Source organism: Myodes glareolus, chromosome 1 (assembly GCF_982192425.1).
Source record: "Myodes glareolus chromosome 1, mMyoGla1.1, whole genome shotgun sequence".
Taxonomy (NCBI): Eukaryota; Metazoa; Chordata; class Mammalia; order Rodentia; family Cricetidae; genus Myodes; species Myodes glareolus.
Window position 1 is genome coordinate 17,943,398 of NC_142026.1, and position 15,422 is coordinate 17,958,819.

Sequence of the window (15,422 nt, forward strand, 5' to 3'; positions counted from 1 at the left end):
AGAAAGGCTGAGGGGGTTGGTGTATTCTGTTTTCTTGACAAATGACACTTGCAGGAACTCATGACTGGCCAACCTTAGCACCCAGGCACCTGTGGTACCTGACAACCTGATGTCCTGTCCTGATGTCGACTCTCATTCGTGTGTGTGTGTGTGTGTGTGTGTGTGTGTGTGTGTGTGTGAGGGAGAGAGAGAGAGAGAGAGAGAGAGAGAGAGAGAGATAGGGATAGGTTGTATGCTTGCATGAATGGGTCAGGTCACTTGGGGTGAACACCCTCCACAGCCCCTTCCCCCACATTCTTGGCGGGAGTGGGAGATAAGGCTCAGGGTCACAGACATCTGCGTCAGAGATAGGAGGTCTCAATGCCATGGGCAGGGGCAACTGGGATTGTAGGGCGTGGGAAGGACTGGGGGAGACTGGGGTGAGAAGGGTAGAAGAAGGCAGGCAGTGGGATGGGGAGGTGAGAGTGGGGAGGTCCTGGACAGAAGGGACACAGGGCAGGGTGTGGGTTCCCTGTTGTCAGTGACAGGTGAACTATGGTGATCCAGCCGTCTCTGCTGCTTCTTTTGCTGTTGACCCTAAGGGATGGGAACAGCTGTCAGGGCCCAGAACTGGTGCGGGAACTTGTCCTGGCCAAGGTGAAGGCTCTGATCCTAGATGCCTTGGGGCCCCCAGCAATGACTGGGGACGGTGGGAACCCTGAAATAAGGAGGCTGCCACGAAGACACGCCCTTGGGAGCCTTGAGCACAGGACCTCTGAACCAGAGGAGGAGGATGTTTCTCAAGCCATCCTTTTCCCAGCCACAGGTAATGACGCTGGGGACTGGCAGATCAACTTTGGAAATTAGCTGGTACCCATCTCATGGGCCTGGGAGCCAGGCAGATTTGGGTGTGAATGGCAGCCCCAGCACTCAGCTGGCTTTGCAGCAAGGGGACAGTTCCTAAGCTTCCCTGGTCATCATCAAATGGGTGGTGGTCTCTACTCAGGCTGGAGAGACCCAGTGGACCTGGCACAACTGGAATACGAAAGGGAAGATAAGGCTCTGTGGAGACAGAGCTCAGGCTCCTGTCTGCTTTCTATCCTCTCTCTCTCTCTCTCTCTCTCTCTCTCTCTCTCTCTCTCTCACACACACACACACACACACACACACACAAAACCTGTTTCATTAGCTGTAGGCAGCTGGGACTCGAGAGAGGTCTCGGGTGCAGCAGAATGCTTAGCCGTGTTCTCCGGAGTCTCCCATCCCTGTGTGTGTTTCCCTTATCCCTATGACCGGAAGAGTAAAGTCCTCCCGCTGGGCTCCTTTCTCATCTGGCCCACTGTTCTTATAGAGAAGTCCCATTGCTTCCCTCCCTTTGGCCCCTGACAGCCGAGTAGGGAAAAGTAAGGATTTCAGATCAAGTGGAATCCCAGCTTGGCCGTGTAATAGCTGACTGCCAGTCACGTCATGGCTCTAGCCTCGGTGTCTTGTCTGAAAATTGAAACAATTGTTAGAATTTATAATGAGAGGCGACGTTCTAGCGCAGCCCCGATTGTCAGTCTTTTGATGACAGTTGGCCCGTAATATTTACTGTAGCCTGCGTGTATTTGGGGGCAGGGATGCCAGCTGCACTTCCCTGGGAACGACTGGCTTTCTTCTATTCTATTCTCCTGTTCTTTCCATTCTTTCTCTTTTCCCTCCCTGCTCCTCCTCCCCTTTCTTTTCTTGCTCTTCTATTTGATTATGCATACGCATACTTATGTGTGTGGAGATCAGAGTTTGGCCCTGGATGTCTTCCTCGGTCACTTTCCACCTTAGTTTTGGAGACAGTCCTTCACTGAACGGAGCTCACCAACGAGACTGACTTGCCAGCAAGCGCCGAGTCTCTACCTCCTCATTAACTGATAGAGACCACAGGGGTTCAGCCAGCTTACTATGTGGGTGCCGGGAATTGAACTCAGGTCCTGATGCTCAAGCAGCAAGGGTCTTAGCATATGAGCTCATTTGCTAAGGGTCTCCCAACCCTGTAAACTGTCTTAAAAAATATAATTATTTTTAGGGAATTTGTCATATAAGATTTCTGACATGCCAGGAGATATCAAAAGCAACATAAACACACATCCATACACACAAGATAATCACTGTGTTAATCTGATGAACACTAAAGTATGCCTTGCCAGGGGACCTGAGGGGAGCAGTAGAGAGAAAAGGGCTCTTACACATTGCTGTTGATAATAATTGGTAAACCGCCTAGGAGAGAGATTGCCAATGTCTTGCTTTGATGATGAATAGAGCCTCTGCCAGTTTTCCCAAGGTTCCAGAGAGTGTCTGGGTCTAGACACTCAACAGTGTTTGATACACAATCGGCACCGAGGGATAGCCTCCACATTCTTCTCGTGGAGGTGGAGGTGTTTCCAGTCCTACTGGTCAAGGCTGCCCTCTCTTTTCCCCTCTGTCCACTGCAGGTGCCACCTGTGAGAACCAGCCAGCTGCTGGAGGGCTTGCCCGGGAGGCTGGAGAAGGTCTCTTCACTTATGTATTCCGGCCATCCCAACATGTGCGCAGCCACCGGGTGACTTCAGCCCAGCTCTGGTTCCACACCGGACTAGATAGGAAGAGCACAGTGGCCTCCAACAGTTCCGGGACCCTGCTAGACCTGCTGGTGCTGTCACCTGGGGGGCCAATGGCTGTGCCTGTGTCCTTGGGACAGGGCCCTCCTCGCTGGGTAGTACTGCACCTGGCGGCCTCTGCCCTCCCTCTGCTGACCCACCCGGTCCTAGCATTGCTGCTTCGATGCCCTCTCTGTTCCTGCTCAGCCCGGCCAGAGACCACGCCTTTCCTGGTGGCTCACATCCGGGCTAGACCACCCAGCGCAGGGGAGAGGGCCCGACGTTCAACCCCCTCGATGCCTCGGCCTTGGTCTCCTGCCGCTTTGCAGCTGCTGCAGAGGCCTTCAGAGGAACCCGCTGCCCATGCCTATTGCCATCGAGCAGCACTCAACATCTCCTTCCAGGAGCTGGGCTGGGACCGCTGGATCGTGCATCCTCCCAGTTTCATCTTTCATTACTGCCATGGTAGCTGTGGGATGCCCACATCTGACCTGCCCCTGCCAGCCCCCGCGGTTCCCCCTACCTCTGCTCAGCCGCTGTTTTTGGTGCCAGGGGCCAAGCCCTGTTGTGCTGCTCTGCCAGGGAGCATGAGGTCCCTACGTGTCCGAACCACCTCAGATGGAGGTTACTCTTTCAAGTATGAGATGGTACCCAACCTTATTACACAACACTGTGCTTGTATGTAAAAGCATCTTGTTTTCTCACCCCACAGCCAACAGCCACCAGCACCCCACCATCATCAGCTAGGAAGAAAGCGGGGTGTGGAAAACAGGAAGTTTCCACATCCTCTTCCCTACATGTTTCCCTCTGAGGGCTCTTACCCTATTCCACCCCAATCCTGTGGGTAACAATAAAGAAGTGTGTGTGTGTGTGTGACTTTGTGTGCATTCTCAGCCTTGTTTGATATGGGGCTGAGGAAGGACATCTGGAGTCAGAGGGAATAGCATTGTGGGATTTTGGGTTACTCAGCTACATTTGGATTTGGAGATCTATCGTCTAAGAAGGTAAAATTAGGTGTGGATTTGTTGGGAAGCTGCCAGGTATCCCAGAGCTCTTTTACACCCACTCTAGGAACAAAATTGACCTTTCACAAAATGAGCTTGAGATGTCACACAGGGTGCCGGTCTTGCCACACCTAAAAGAAACTGTTGCTATCACCGTGGCTTCGTCCAAGGCTATCAGAGCCCCCACTATGGCTATGGTAACAGCTGTTCTCCGCTCTCGCTCACTGGTGTGTAGCTCAAGGTCAGGGGATTCATCGCCTAGGCAGAAACTGTGACCATTGCGGCACCACTGGGACAACTGTCCAGAGAGGGTCGCCTCTTGGGAGCTTCGGTGGGAAGAAAGGGGCAAACATATAAATTGACAGTGTCAGGGAGAAACTCTCAAGGAGAGAAGTTGTGTCATATTGAAGTCAGATGTCCAGAATGGAGTTTCAAGAATTTCAATTGACTGTGGGTCACAGGATTGCTAGACATCTGTTTTCAAACCTTTCTTCCAGCCCCTAACTGCTCCCACCCTTTTTTGAGACAAGGGCTCATCCCATAGCCCAAGATGGTCTTGAGCTGAAGGCAATCATGTTGCCTCAGCTTCCCAAAGTGCTAGGGATTACAGGCAGAGCCACCACACTTGGCTTTCATCACTGCCTATTGAGACAAACTCCAGGATGTCCCCTGACCTGGGACTCAGGCTCCTAAGATCCCTGGGTCCCTTGATGCTTCCTCTATATCTTTACACAACACTTAACTTAGTAGATAACATCAGAAAGATGGAATGACAACCCTCGGTTGGGAAAATGTGCTCCTTGGTGAACTGGTCCACACACACTTGGTGTGCACACCGAAGAAAGTGGGGCATGATACCAAACTGTGCTCTTTCTCATTTGCTTCCTTATCAATCCATTTTGCCTCCAAAATGGAGCATTAGGAACTTTCTCCTCTGGATTATTCCGGGGTACCAGCTCCCAGATGATTAGCCCTATCACAGTGTGGTATGTGTGTAAGGGGTGGGCTGGGATGTTCAATCTATCAGCACTTTCAGATCCTGATTGGAGGACTCTAGAGTGTTTCCGTACTAGCGCTAGCGGAGCCTCTCTCTGGCTTGTCAAAGGCTCCCTTCTAGCAGCTCTGCCGAGGGTGGGTAAGTGCCTGCTCCAGCCAAGGGTACAGAAGGGAAAGAATCCCAGAAGTCAGAGTCAAATCAACACCCTGCCCCCAGTTTGAATGACCCTGAAGGAGTTTCTGCTCCTGGTTGCACAGGGCCCCCGTGCAGACTCCCCACGGAAGCCCCAGGCTTGGTTCACTCACCCCAGGGGGCTGCCACTTCTCTAAAGGCATAGAGTGGACAGGGCTACTCTTTTCCGGTACCTTCATCTCCACCAGCATTAGAACTGCTTTGTGCTCAGGGTTCCATGGTCCCAATCCAAAGGACTGCACAACACAGGTTCAGCCAGTAGGATCTGGGTTTTTGTTTTTTTTTTTTTCCTCAAGACTGTCTGCATTCTCTTGCTCCCTGCCTGGCCAGGCCTCCCTGGCCCAACACCAAGGCCTTTCCCTGGGAACTTTAATCTTCTAAGACCCTTATTCTTCCTTCTGGGACCGCTAGGTCCCTATATGTCCGGACAGCTCCTGTCACATGGGTGGAAGAGCTCTGAGGATTGAGGACACTCCACTCAGGGCTACAGAACCCTGCACTAGGCCGGCTGGCAGGTGGCTATTTTAAGGAAAAGTTTTTACATGTCCAAGACAAAGCTAGGAAAGCAGAGAGTACACTAAACAACCGATCTTCCACAGTGGCAAATGTATTCATTTTAAAAAGCCAGTTATTCATTCTGAGTTTCCCCCTTTCTCTATCTCCCTTTTCTCTCTCATGCACACACGAACACCCGGGATCCACCTATCCCTGCTCTGACCCCCAGTGCAGAGGTTATAAATGTAAGATGCCACACCAGGCTTTTTTACACGGATACTGGGCATCTCAGGTCCTCATGTTTGTATAACAAACACACTACCGGGGCTGGAGAGATGATTCAGAGATTAAGAGCATTGCCTGCTCTTCCAGAGGTCCTGAGTTCAATTCCCAGCAACCACATGGTGGCTCACAACCATCTGTAATGAGGTCTGGTACCCTCTTCTGGCCTGCAGTCATACACACAGACAGAATGTTGTATACATAATAAATAAATAAATAAATATTTAAAAACAAACAAACAAACAAACACACTACCTCTGCTGCCCCCCCCCCATCTCCCTCCCTTTTTATTTTCTGGGACAGGATCTCCAAGCCGGTCATGAACTCAAGATTCTCCTGCCTCGGTCTCCTGTTTTGAAATTGTAGGTAAGGGCCACCAAAAACCAAAATAAAATAAACAACAAAAAGAAATGAGAGATGATGAAGGTATGGAGGTTCGTCCTGGGTTAGGTTAGGCAGAGTCTTCATGGGAGTGATTAGTAGACCCACAACAGTGTGCAAGGGAGCAAGTTTACAAACTTCCTTCAACCCTGTGGAGATTCTGTACCAAGGCACCCTCTGTGCAGGAGAGTGCGCCCCTCACTGGGTTCTTAAAGTCGGTGCCATGAACTTGCACTTTCCAGCCTCCAGAACTGTGAGAGAGTAATTTCTGTTGTTTATCTGATGTGGTGCTGGAACTTTTCACATGCTAGATGTAGTCTCCCACTTGCCGACATCTCCAGTCCAATTCCTATTATTTCATTGTGTTTTCTGTGTGTATGTGTGCACACACAGAGGACACCTTGCACCATGTGGGTTCCAGGGATTGAACTCAGGTTGTCGGACTTGGCAGCAGGCTCCTTTACCCCATGAACCATCTCACTGACTCTCTTAAGTTTTCTTTGGCTTTGTTTTATAGCTTCCTGTTACCTTTTTTATCCTTAAGCAATCACAGCCCCTCACCCCAAGAAATGAACTCCTCTTGCTAACTTTACTATCCACACACCAGCTATATACAGCACTATGTGCTTGGTACGGCACAGCCACAGGCTCAGAACACTGTACACAGCAGGCACTGATGCCGTCCCACTCTCTACGTGGGGATAAGTGATTAAATGCAACCAAGTTATATCCCTGGGAAGTGGGAGAGGCCAGATTTGGACTCCAGAAGTTCAGTCTGTGTATCCCTCCCTCTGTCCATCTCCTACTTCCTTAAGAGACAAAAGTGTTAAAAGTGTTTGTGACCACTGAAGAGGAAGGACATCCTGAACTCAGCTAACCACGCCCCCCCCTCTTTTTTGGTTTTTCAAGACAGGGTTTCTCTGTGTATCTCTGGCTGTCCTGGAACTCCGGGCTGGCCTCAACCTCACAGAGATCCGCCAGCCTCGGGGATTAAAGGTGTGGCCACCACCGCCTATCAGCTACTCACCTTTAACCTGAAAGGTCATTGTCCATCCTGTGTTCCCTTTCTTCCTTTTTCTCCCTCGCTTTCCGGCCTCTCTCCTACAATTCTGTCTTATGCTTAAGTTTGAACACAGTTATCAGTTTGGCTCCTGTTGCTCTTCACTCCTCATTCCGTCTCGTCTCGTGGGCTCAGTTTCTTCTTCTGCTGTCCCTTTATTTGCTTCAGAGTGCTTCTGGAGGCGAGGAGCTTCTGAAGAAGTCTTTTATTTTCACAATTAATATGATGTTTCTCTAAACATTGTAAGCTTTTTTTCCCATTTCTTCTTGCACTTTCTGTTTTTCAGAGAAATTTGGTGCTATGATTCCTCTCACACCTTTGTGATTTCATTTAGGACTTTCTTTCCTATATTTTTTGGGGGGATCATCTTACAACAGTGTCTAGATTGCATCCTAATAGATTTTACAAACATCCTGGTTGGCCTTTGCGGGGCCCTTTCTACAGCAGATTTTTTAGGGGGCCACCAACCAGCTCCCAAATCATGACACAGAGACTTATTATTAGTTCTGAATGCTTGGCCTATCTTATGCTTGTCCCACTAGCTCTTATAACTTAATTTAGCCTGTTTTTCTTCATCTACGTTTTGCCTCAGGACCTTTTGTCTTTCTTTCCTTCCATGTGTCCTGCTTTCCTGCTTTTCCTGTTTGCTTAGCTAGAGGCTGTCTGTCTGGCTGACCCCAGGTGTCTCCCTCTCTCTTTGGTTCTCTCTTCTCCTGAGCCTCTGGTTCTTTTACTCCTCCTCCTAATTCACTTTGCCTGCTATCCCCATCTATCCCTCTACTGCTTAGCTATTGGCTGTTCAGCTTTTTATTAGATCAATCAGTTGTTTTAAAAAGTGCGAGAACCTGATGAGCCAGCCTGCCTCCATTTTAGGCTTAAAAGCCATTTTACAGTAAAAACAAGCTACGTTCATTCATGCTTTATGATTAAATCTTTGTTTCTCAAGGATTGGACTATGAGCCATCTGTTATCTTAACTACAAACTGTTCTGTACCAGCCTATTCTAGGAAACGGCAACCGTGCCTTTGTCTCAAAAAGTTATTATGACCACCTTGTTTTGACCATCTTGTTATGACCACACCATTAGGACCACCCTGCAGTCGTGTCTTTGCTGTTATGACAACCTTGTTATGACCACACTGTTAGGACCACCTTGCAGTCGTGTCTTTGTTGTTATGACCAGCTCATTGTGCTTATGTTCTGCTTCTGTAATTCTACTTGCCTGCCAAATCCCCCATTTGGAAACCCCCTACTCCTAAACTAAAAGATAAACAAACAAAAATTTCTTATTTTTCCCATGTCCAGTGCTGATCTTTTGAACCCCACCTTAGCAGGAGAAAGCTCTTGTATGCGAATAAGAAAGCTTGCTTTAATTTGGCCATGATGATGATTTGGAATGGTGGGATTAATGTTCCACCTTCCAGGTCACACCCTTTCTCGGTGTGTCCTTCAAGTCACTCTAGTGAGTGCCTATTGTTCATTACTCACATGTGTGCTTCTCAGTGAGTGACATCCTTTGTGATTATAGGACATTCTAAAGTTCTATTCTTTCCTTTTCTTTGTTTTGTTTGTTTTTTCAGACAGGGTTTCTCTGTGTAGCTCTGGCTGCCCTGGAACTAGCTCTTGTAGACCAGGCTGGCCTCGAACTCAGAGATCCACCAGCCTCTTCCTCCCGAGTGCTTGGATTAAAGACATGGACCACCATCATTGCTTAAAGTCCTGTTTTTGTCCTATAAACAATTTTTACAAAAGTTCTTTGGTATGTTGGCATTTTTAATCTTCTCTTTTAAAACACTGTCTTTCAGGAAGTAGAGGCCAATCTCTGTTGAGTTTGAAGTTGGCTTGGACTAGGTAATGAGTTCCAGGCCAGTCAGTGCTACAAAATAAGACCCCATTTCAAAAACAAAACAAAAATGAAAGGTTTTACTTTCTTTTCATAGTACCTGCTGATTGGCAGCTTCTTTGATCTGAGGTTCTCTGCATCTTCGTCTTCTCTGTATGTGCCTTGGAGCATAGCCATGAGACGCTCTTGGATGTTTGCCACAGTTCAACGCAATTGTCTTGCAAGTGTGGGCTACATATGGAGCTGGATTCTTTGGATTTCTAAAAGAGAATGTCCTCTTCTCCTCCAAGGCATCTCTAGCCATCAGGAGCACTGGGCTCCTTTCCACGCATGATGTCATAGCCATAGCTCTTATCTATAGGCCAACAACACTTCAGGAGAAGGGGAGGCGGTATGTTTGGCACTTGGTGTGTCTGTTGTCGTATCTCGAAAGCTCATCGTTCCTTTGGTGTCTGCAAGATGCCCTTTTCCTAGTACTCCCATCCCTCAGTGTAAGGCTGCTTTTCACTCTTTTACTTCTTATCTTTTTGTGTCTGTGTGTTGAGGCTTGAACTTAGGGACTTGTGCGCGTTGGGCAATCACTTTACTGAAGTGCTAACTCCCCCAGTCTGTTTTCATCCCTTAGGGCCGTCTATTGCTAGGCAGACTTGAGACGTGTATTTTCTTCTCTGAGCATTTTTTTTATATCTGCCATCCTGAAAATTTTTTTTTGTAGTTTTTAATGTACCAAGGGCTTTTTGTCCTGTCCAGCATGATTATGAACTTTTATTTTTAGATCTCTTTCTGTTAGTTTGGGATGGGTGGTGGCGGCAGCACACATTCAGCGTACAGCCTTGGACCAGAACCACGTCTCATGTTTGTGGTAGACAGCGACGTCTGCACCCTGACCCTTCAGCTGCTGTAAACATGTTCCGTCACATGGCAAGGAAAATCAAGATTATCAGCTGGCCTTAAAATGGAGAGATTATATTCTGGATCAGCCAGGCAGGACCAAGGTAATCGCAAGGAATGTTAAAAAAGGGAGGCAGGAGAATCAAGGTCAGCCCGCTGTGTTGTGAGGAAGTCTCAGGCAACCATTGCTGGTTGTGATGAGGGAAGGGCCACAGGCCAGAGGAACAGGTGGCCACTTGAATCTGGAATCCTCCCTTGGAGTCGTCACAGAGTCACTGAGCCTTGCTGACACCTAAGAATTGTCTGGGACTTTTGACCTTGTTTTAAACTTGGTAACTAAAGTTCATGTCTTTTGACACAGTAGCAGCAGGAGGGTAAGAATGTTGTAAAGTGTCCGCTGAGTCTCTTCTACCAGAAAGCCTGTTCTTGGGGAAAGAGCCGCACCTTTGTGTACTCTACCCAGAAACTAGCCTAGGACCTGGCCCATAGCCAAAGGCTGAGAAAATATTAAAAGAACAAAGAAATCCTCTTGGATCTTCTGTAGGGGTGCTAGATCCCCCCAAAAGCCTCTTCTTGCTTCCATCCCCCAGCCGGAGTCTTCAAGACCCATGTGCTCACTTTGCTCCAGAGTTTCCATTCCCCATGGCCCAGGTCTCACCCTTATTCCATTTTCTGCCCCCACCTCTGCTGTGGACCATTTCTCTCCATGGGACCCTCTATTTTATGCAGAATTACACAGGCTTGTCAGGCTGGGCGACCAGTGCTGATCCTGGGCCTCCATCATGGGAAAAATCTCTATTTTGTTGCTTTCTCTTCTGACTACTCTCAGGATTCAGTTTCTGTGAGGTTCCTCTCCCTGCCCTCACAGTCTTTGACATGCCAGGCACGTGCTGTACTATGAATTCCTTCCCCAGTCCTCAGTTTCCCCGATTCACATATAGCTTGAGAGAGCCTCTGCCTCTCTGGCTTTCCTCTTCATGCTCACGTTTGTCCCAGTCTCTCCAGGAACCAAACAAGTTCCCAGCCCAGCCCTCCTCCAGGGCTCCTGTATATTTGATTTTGACTAAACTCTGGCAGCACATTCCCTAACCGTCTCAGGACCAGGTCTGGTAGCAGAGCCAAGAGATACAATGAGGTAACTCATGGAGAAAGGTCTTCTTCTCACCACATAATCCTGTGGCTGAGTGTACTACACACGAATGCTTCTCCTTAGCATAAACTTGTTTACCAAAACTATTTGTGGAAGCCATGTTAATATTAATACTTCATTTTCTTCCATTGGTCTCCTCCCCATCCCAAGCACAGGCCCAGGCGGGGAAAACCAGTAGCTCTCCCGATTTCACTCCCTCTGTGAAAATTTTATTTTATGGAAGAAGTCTTAAGTTTTGGCCTCTGATTTTCTATAGTATCAGAAGTAGGAAAATTGGGGCAATAGCATAAGTTCTAAAGATGAACCATGATTTCTTTCCTCTGCGGCAGTCTCCTGGCTTTGCCGTCTCCGTGGTATCAGATAGAAGCAGGCGTTGGATCAGGTTCTCAGGTCTGAGTTTTCCTGGACCTGGCTTGTCATTCTTGTCTGAAGATGTACCCTGTGCCTGCAGGCTGAGCTAGTGACTGTCACACCTTCCCTTACCCCTTTATATTAGAGGTGTTTGCAGAGGCCATTCCAGGGCACTTAGGGGAGGGAAGAAGTTACCAAAAATGGCTCTCTCCGCCCGTAACTGGGGGAAGAACATGAGGGACGATGTGACTTTGGAATACCAGATCCATTGCTGTGCTGTCAAGTCTCGGTCATGTGCTCCGCAGGGCCAGCTACACGTTTCTGGTTTTAGTCAATGTGCTACTCCTGGGGACTGCGACTCAGACGTGTATGACATCACAACATCCTTTGCGAAGCGGTTTTCATTCATGGTAACAAAATCACGGAACGCTACTACTGTCCTATGGTGTTTCTGCATCTTTAAAAACAGCCTTCTTTTGAAAAGAAAATGCGAATTAGCTTTCATAGTAACATCGGGGCTTTGTCTCCTCTTCCTGGCGCAGCTTTCCTGCTGCAGCCGTTTGTAACAGTTTCTACTTCTATCCCGCTTTCCCCCACTCCCCTCCCTTAAGGGCCCCCCTCCCCCGTTTCTTCCCAGTCACACAGGCCTCTTTCTAGCTTCTTGTCTTTACCCTTATCTAATTTCTCCTGGATACACACATCTAACTGTGAGAGGCTAAGATCTGCATATGAGAACATACGATATTTCTTTTTCTGAGCCTGGGTCCGTATCTTCCTAATAAAGCTCTGTTTTTTGTTCATTTTTCTTCTTCTTCTTCTTCTTCTTCTTCTTCTTCTTCTTCTTCTTCTTCTTCTTCTTCTTCTTCTTTTTTAAAGTAGTTAAGAATTTAATTTAGTGCCTCCTTCATGCTAGGCATGTGCTTTCCCATCTCCAGCCCCCCATACCCGCCTTTTAACTTTTGTTTTACACAATTTTTTTTTTAAGTTAGCATTTAAGGCTGGTCATGGTGGTGCATGCCTTTAGTCCCAGCACTCGGAAGTTAGAGGCAGGAGAATCTCTTGTGAGTTGGAGGCCAGCCTGATCTACAGCACAAGTTCCAGGACCACCAGGGCTCTTATACTGAGAAACTGTCTCGAATGCCCCCCATCAAAAATTACATTTATTTATTTGTGTGTGTGTGTGTGTGTATAATCTCTGTGTATGTTTTGCTGGCAGTGTGGTGGTCAGAGGTCAACTTGCTTTTTCTTTCCACCACGTGGGACCTGGGGTTCAAACTCGGGTAACTGGGCTTTGTGGGGAAGGCCTTTACCTACTGAGCCATCTTTCCCACCATGCTTTCTATTTTTAACACCTTGCTTTTATTTCATGTGTGTGGCACTTTGTCTGCATGTATGCCTGTGCACCACTTGTGTACTTGATGCCTGGAGGGGCCAGACACGGGGCATTAGATTCCCTAGAACTGGAGGCAGTTGTGAGACATGCCACACTGAATCCCCAGGAAGAGCAGCAGCTATACCTAACCACTGATATATCTCTCCAGGACCCCTACTTTTTATTTTGAAGGTAGGCTCTCTTGCTAAATTTCCTAGGCTGGCCTTAAACTGTAATCTTCCTCCTTTATCCTTTCTAGTAGCTGGGATTAAAGACTGGTACTACCAGAGTCAGCTTATTCTTTGAGAAGTAAATTTAAGTGTCAAACTTGAAAATCAGTTTCTGTCTTTCCCTTTTCTCTTCTCCTCTCTTCCTTTCCTTCTGCCTTCTCCCTCTCTCCTTTGTGTCCTTACCTCAGTACTGTAGTCCAGGCTGGCCTGGAACTCTCAGTCCTTCTGCCTCAGTCTCCTAAATGCTGGGATTACAAGGATGTGCCATCACACTCTGACTTGTTTAGTTTTCTACTTTAGAAAATGTTTAGATGTTTTTTATTTCTGGAATCTCATATGCAGGATGCAAGGAAAATAACTAAGCCTTTTCCAGATGGAGAGATTGTTCTCCGGAGACTGTTGAATTACTTATCATTCTGCTCTGTGTTTCGCTGATCTATTAATGTTTATCTCTTTGTCATTATCACATGGCTATGGTCACTGTGACTTTAGAGGACACTTTGCCGGTAGGGCAAGGCCTCTTTTTTTTTTTTTTTTTTCCTTCAAAGATTCTTGGCTCTGCACATGTGTTTAGTCTCCTGGATGGATTTTAGAATCAACTGTTAATTTCTAAAATCTTTCTGTTGGGACTGGGATTCAAATTGTACTGAGTTGATGTCATTATAACCCTGATTTTTCTCATCAGGAACAGGGTTTGTTTTCACTGGACAGGTCACTTTCAGGGCCTTCCAGTTCTTTGTTTTCTCATGGATCTGACAACCTCTCAAAGTGTGTGTGCTTCTTTTTAGTAGCTTTAATTACACATGATTTTCTTTTCCCTTTGATTAAATATTTTTTCTAAAGTAACAATTTGCAGAAGTACATTCAAAGTAACTTAGGAGAGAGAGAGAGAGAGAGAGAGAGAGAGAGAGAGAGAGAGAATTCTTTGGAGGGCAGCCAAGGCCTTGCCTGCAAAGCCAAGGACAGAAAGGGGAGTGGGCCTCACAAGAAGAATGGAGACTGGGCTGTTTACTCTCCTGCTGCCGCTTCTCCTAGGGAGAGAAACTCTCTCCCTAATACAGTTCCATTTTCTTTGATTTTCTCTGTCTTTTACTGTTCTGGAAGCGCTGCAGTGTGGAACAAACTTGGCTATCAGGACTACCCAGACAAATGGAGGATTCTCAGACGATAACTGTGATCTGGCGAGGCCAGGCTGAAAACAAAGGTTTCAAGGCACCACAGCAGAACATCAAAAGAATGTTTTGTTTTGTTTTGATTTTTGTTTGTCTAGAAGTTGACTTGATAGTTAGAGTTCCTCCTCCCCCGTAGCTAGTTTCAGGTGATCAATAAATAGGGACTGTTAATTCTCATGTTACATGATTATTAATTGCACAAAATGTACTGGACCCATGAGAGTGTATCTAGGAAGTTTCTGAAGGCTAGAGAAGCCTTCTGCCACTGAGTTATGCCTCCTGCCCCAAATTTGACCACTTGAGATAAAGATGACTGATCCTAATCACATTTTTAACTAGCCTTTCCATTAAAAAAATTACAAATGTTCCGTGAATGTTTAGCTGAATGTATGTCTGCACACCATGTTTGTGCAGAGTCCATGGAGGGTAGAAGAGGGCATTGGACCCCCTGGAACTGGAGTTACAGATGATTGCCAGCTGCCACCGAGGTGCCAGGAATTGAATCCTGGTCCTCTGGAAGAACGACCACTTAACCACTGAGCCATCTCTTCAGTCCTACAATTCATTTTACTTTTTTTTTTTTTGTAGTGGAAAAGGGTGCTTTGTAAAAGACATTCCCCTTCCAAGTCCTAGCTATTCCGTCTAGAATGTTTTCCTAATGTAGTCCAGTAGCTGATGTCAATTGCCAGACCAAGAGCCAGGGTAAAAGTTACAATGGCAATTTGGAAGCTAGAAAACTTGACAGACTTGCTTTTGTTACTCATTGAATGTCCTTCACAGGTAAATAACTTAACCTCTGTGAATATATTTTATTTTCAAACCTAAGAAAACTACTTTTGCTTTGGGTGTGCTGAGTTGTAAGCACAGTTAAAAAATAAAGGGGTGGGGGAGAGAGGAATAAAGAGAGAAAGAGAGGGAGGGAAAGAGAAAGAGAGAGAGAAAGGGAAGAAAGAACTGGGTTCAGGCGGTTTATTACCTGTGTCTGATTTTTGAGACAGGGTCTCACTATCTAGCCCTAGATGACCTGGAGCTCACTATGTGTAACAGGTTGGCCTCAAACTCATCGAGATCTTCCTGCTTTTGCCTCCAGAGGGCCGAGTCAAAGACTAGAGGCCAATCTGAGACTGTGCTAAACCTTAAGGAAAAATAATAATTCTAGAGATTGAGGATTACGACAGTAAAGGGGAATGGAGAGAGGACATCCCTGAGGGTTTCAGTCCTCCCTGACTGACACTGAAGAACTTCGCAAGGAGAGGGCTGTTTAACTGGAAAACTAGTATTTGTTTTTGATGAGGTTTTTTCCTTACTACTAAAAAAAAAAAAAAAAAAGTACCAAAGTTTTCCAAACTTTGCTTCCCCGCCCAGTCTGCAAACATGGAGTCAGGTTTCGCCCTCCACTGAAGGGGCCGCCGGA

The 15,422-nt window shown here is 47.0% G+C and overlaps 1 protein-coding gene across 1 annotated transcript; it reads left to right on the forward strand.

Moving 5' to 3' along the window:
* Positions 1–425: 425 nt before the first annotated feature.
* Inha (inhibin subunit alpha) lies at positions 426–3,461 on the forward strand. Its single transcript, XM_048459186.3, has 2 exons — positions 426–805; positions 2,445–3,461. Exons 1-2 carry the CDS (start codon positions 535–537, stop codon positions 3,272–3,274), a joined length of 1,101 nt encoding a protein of 366 aa, XP_048315143.3. The 5' UTR covers positions 426–534; the 3' UTR covers positions 3,275–3,461.
* Positions 3,462–15,422: the final 11,961 nt, after the last annotated feature.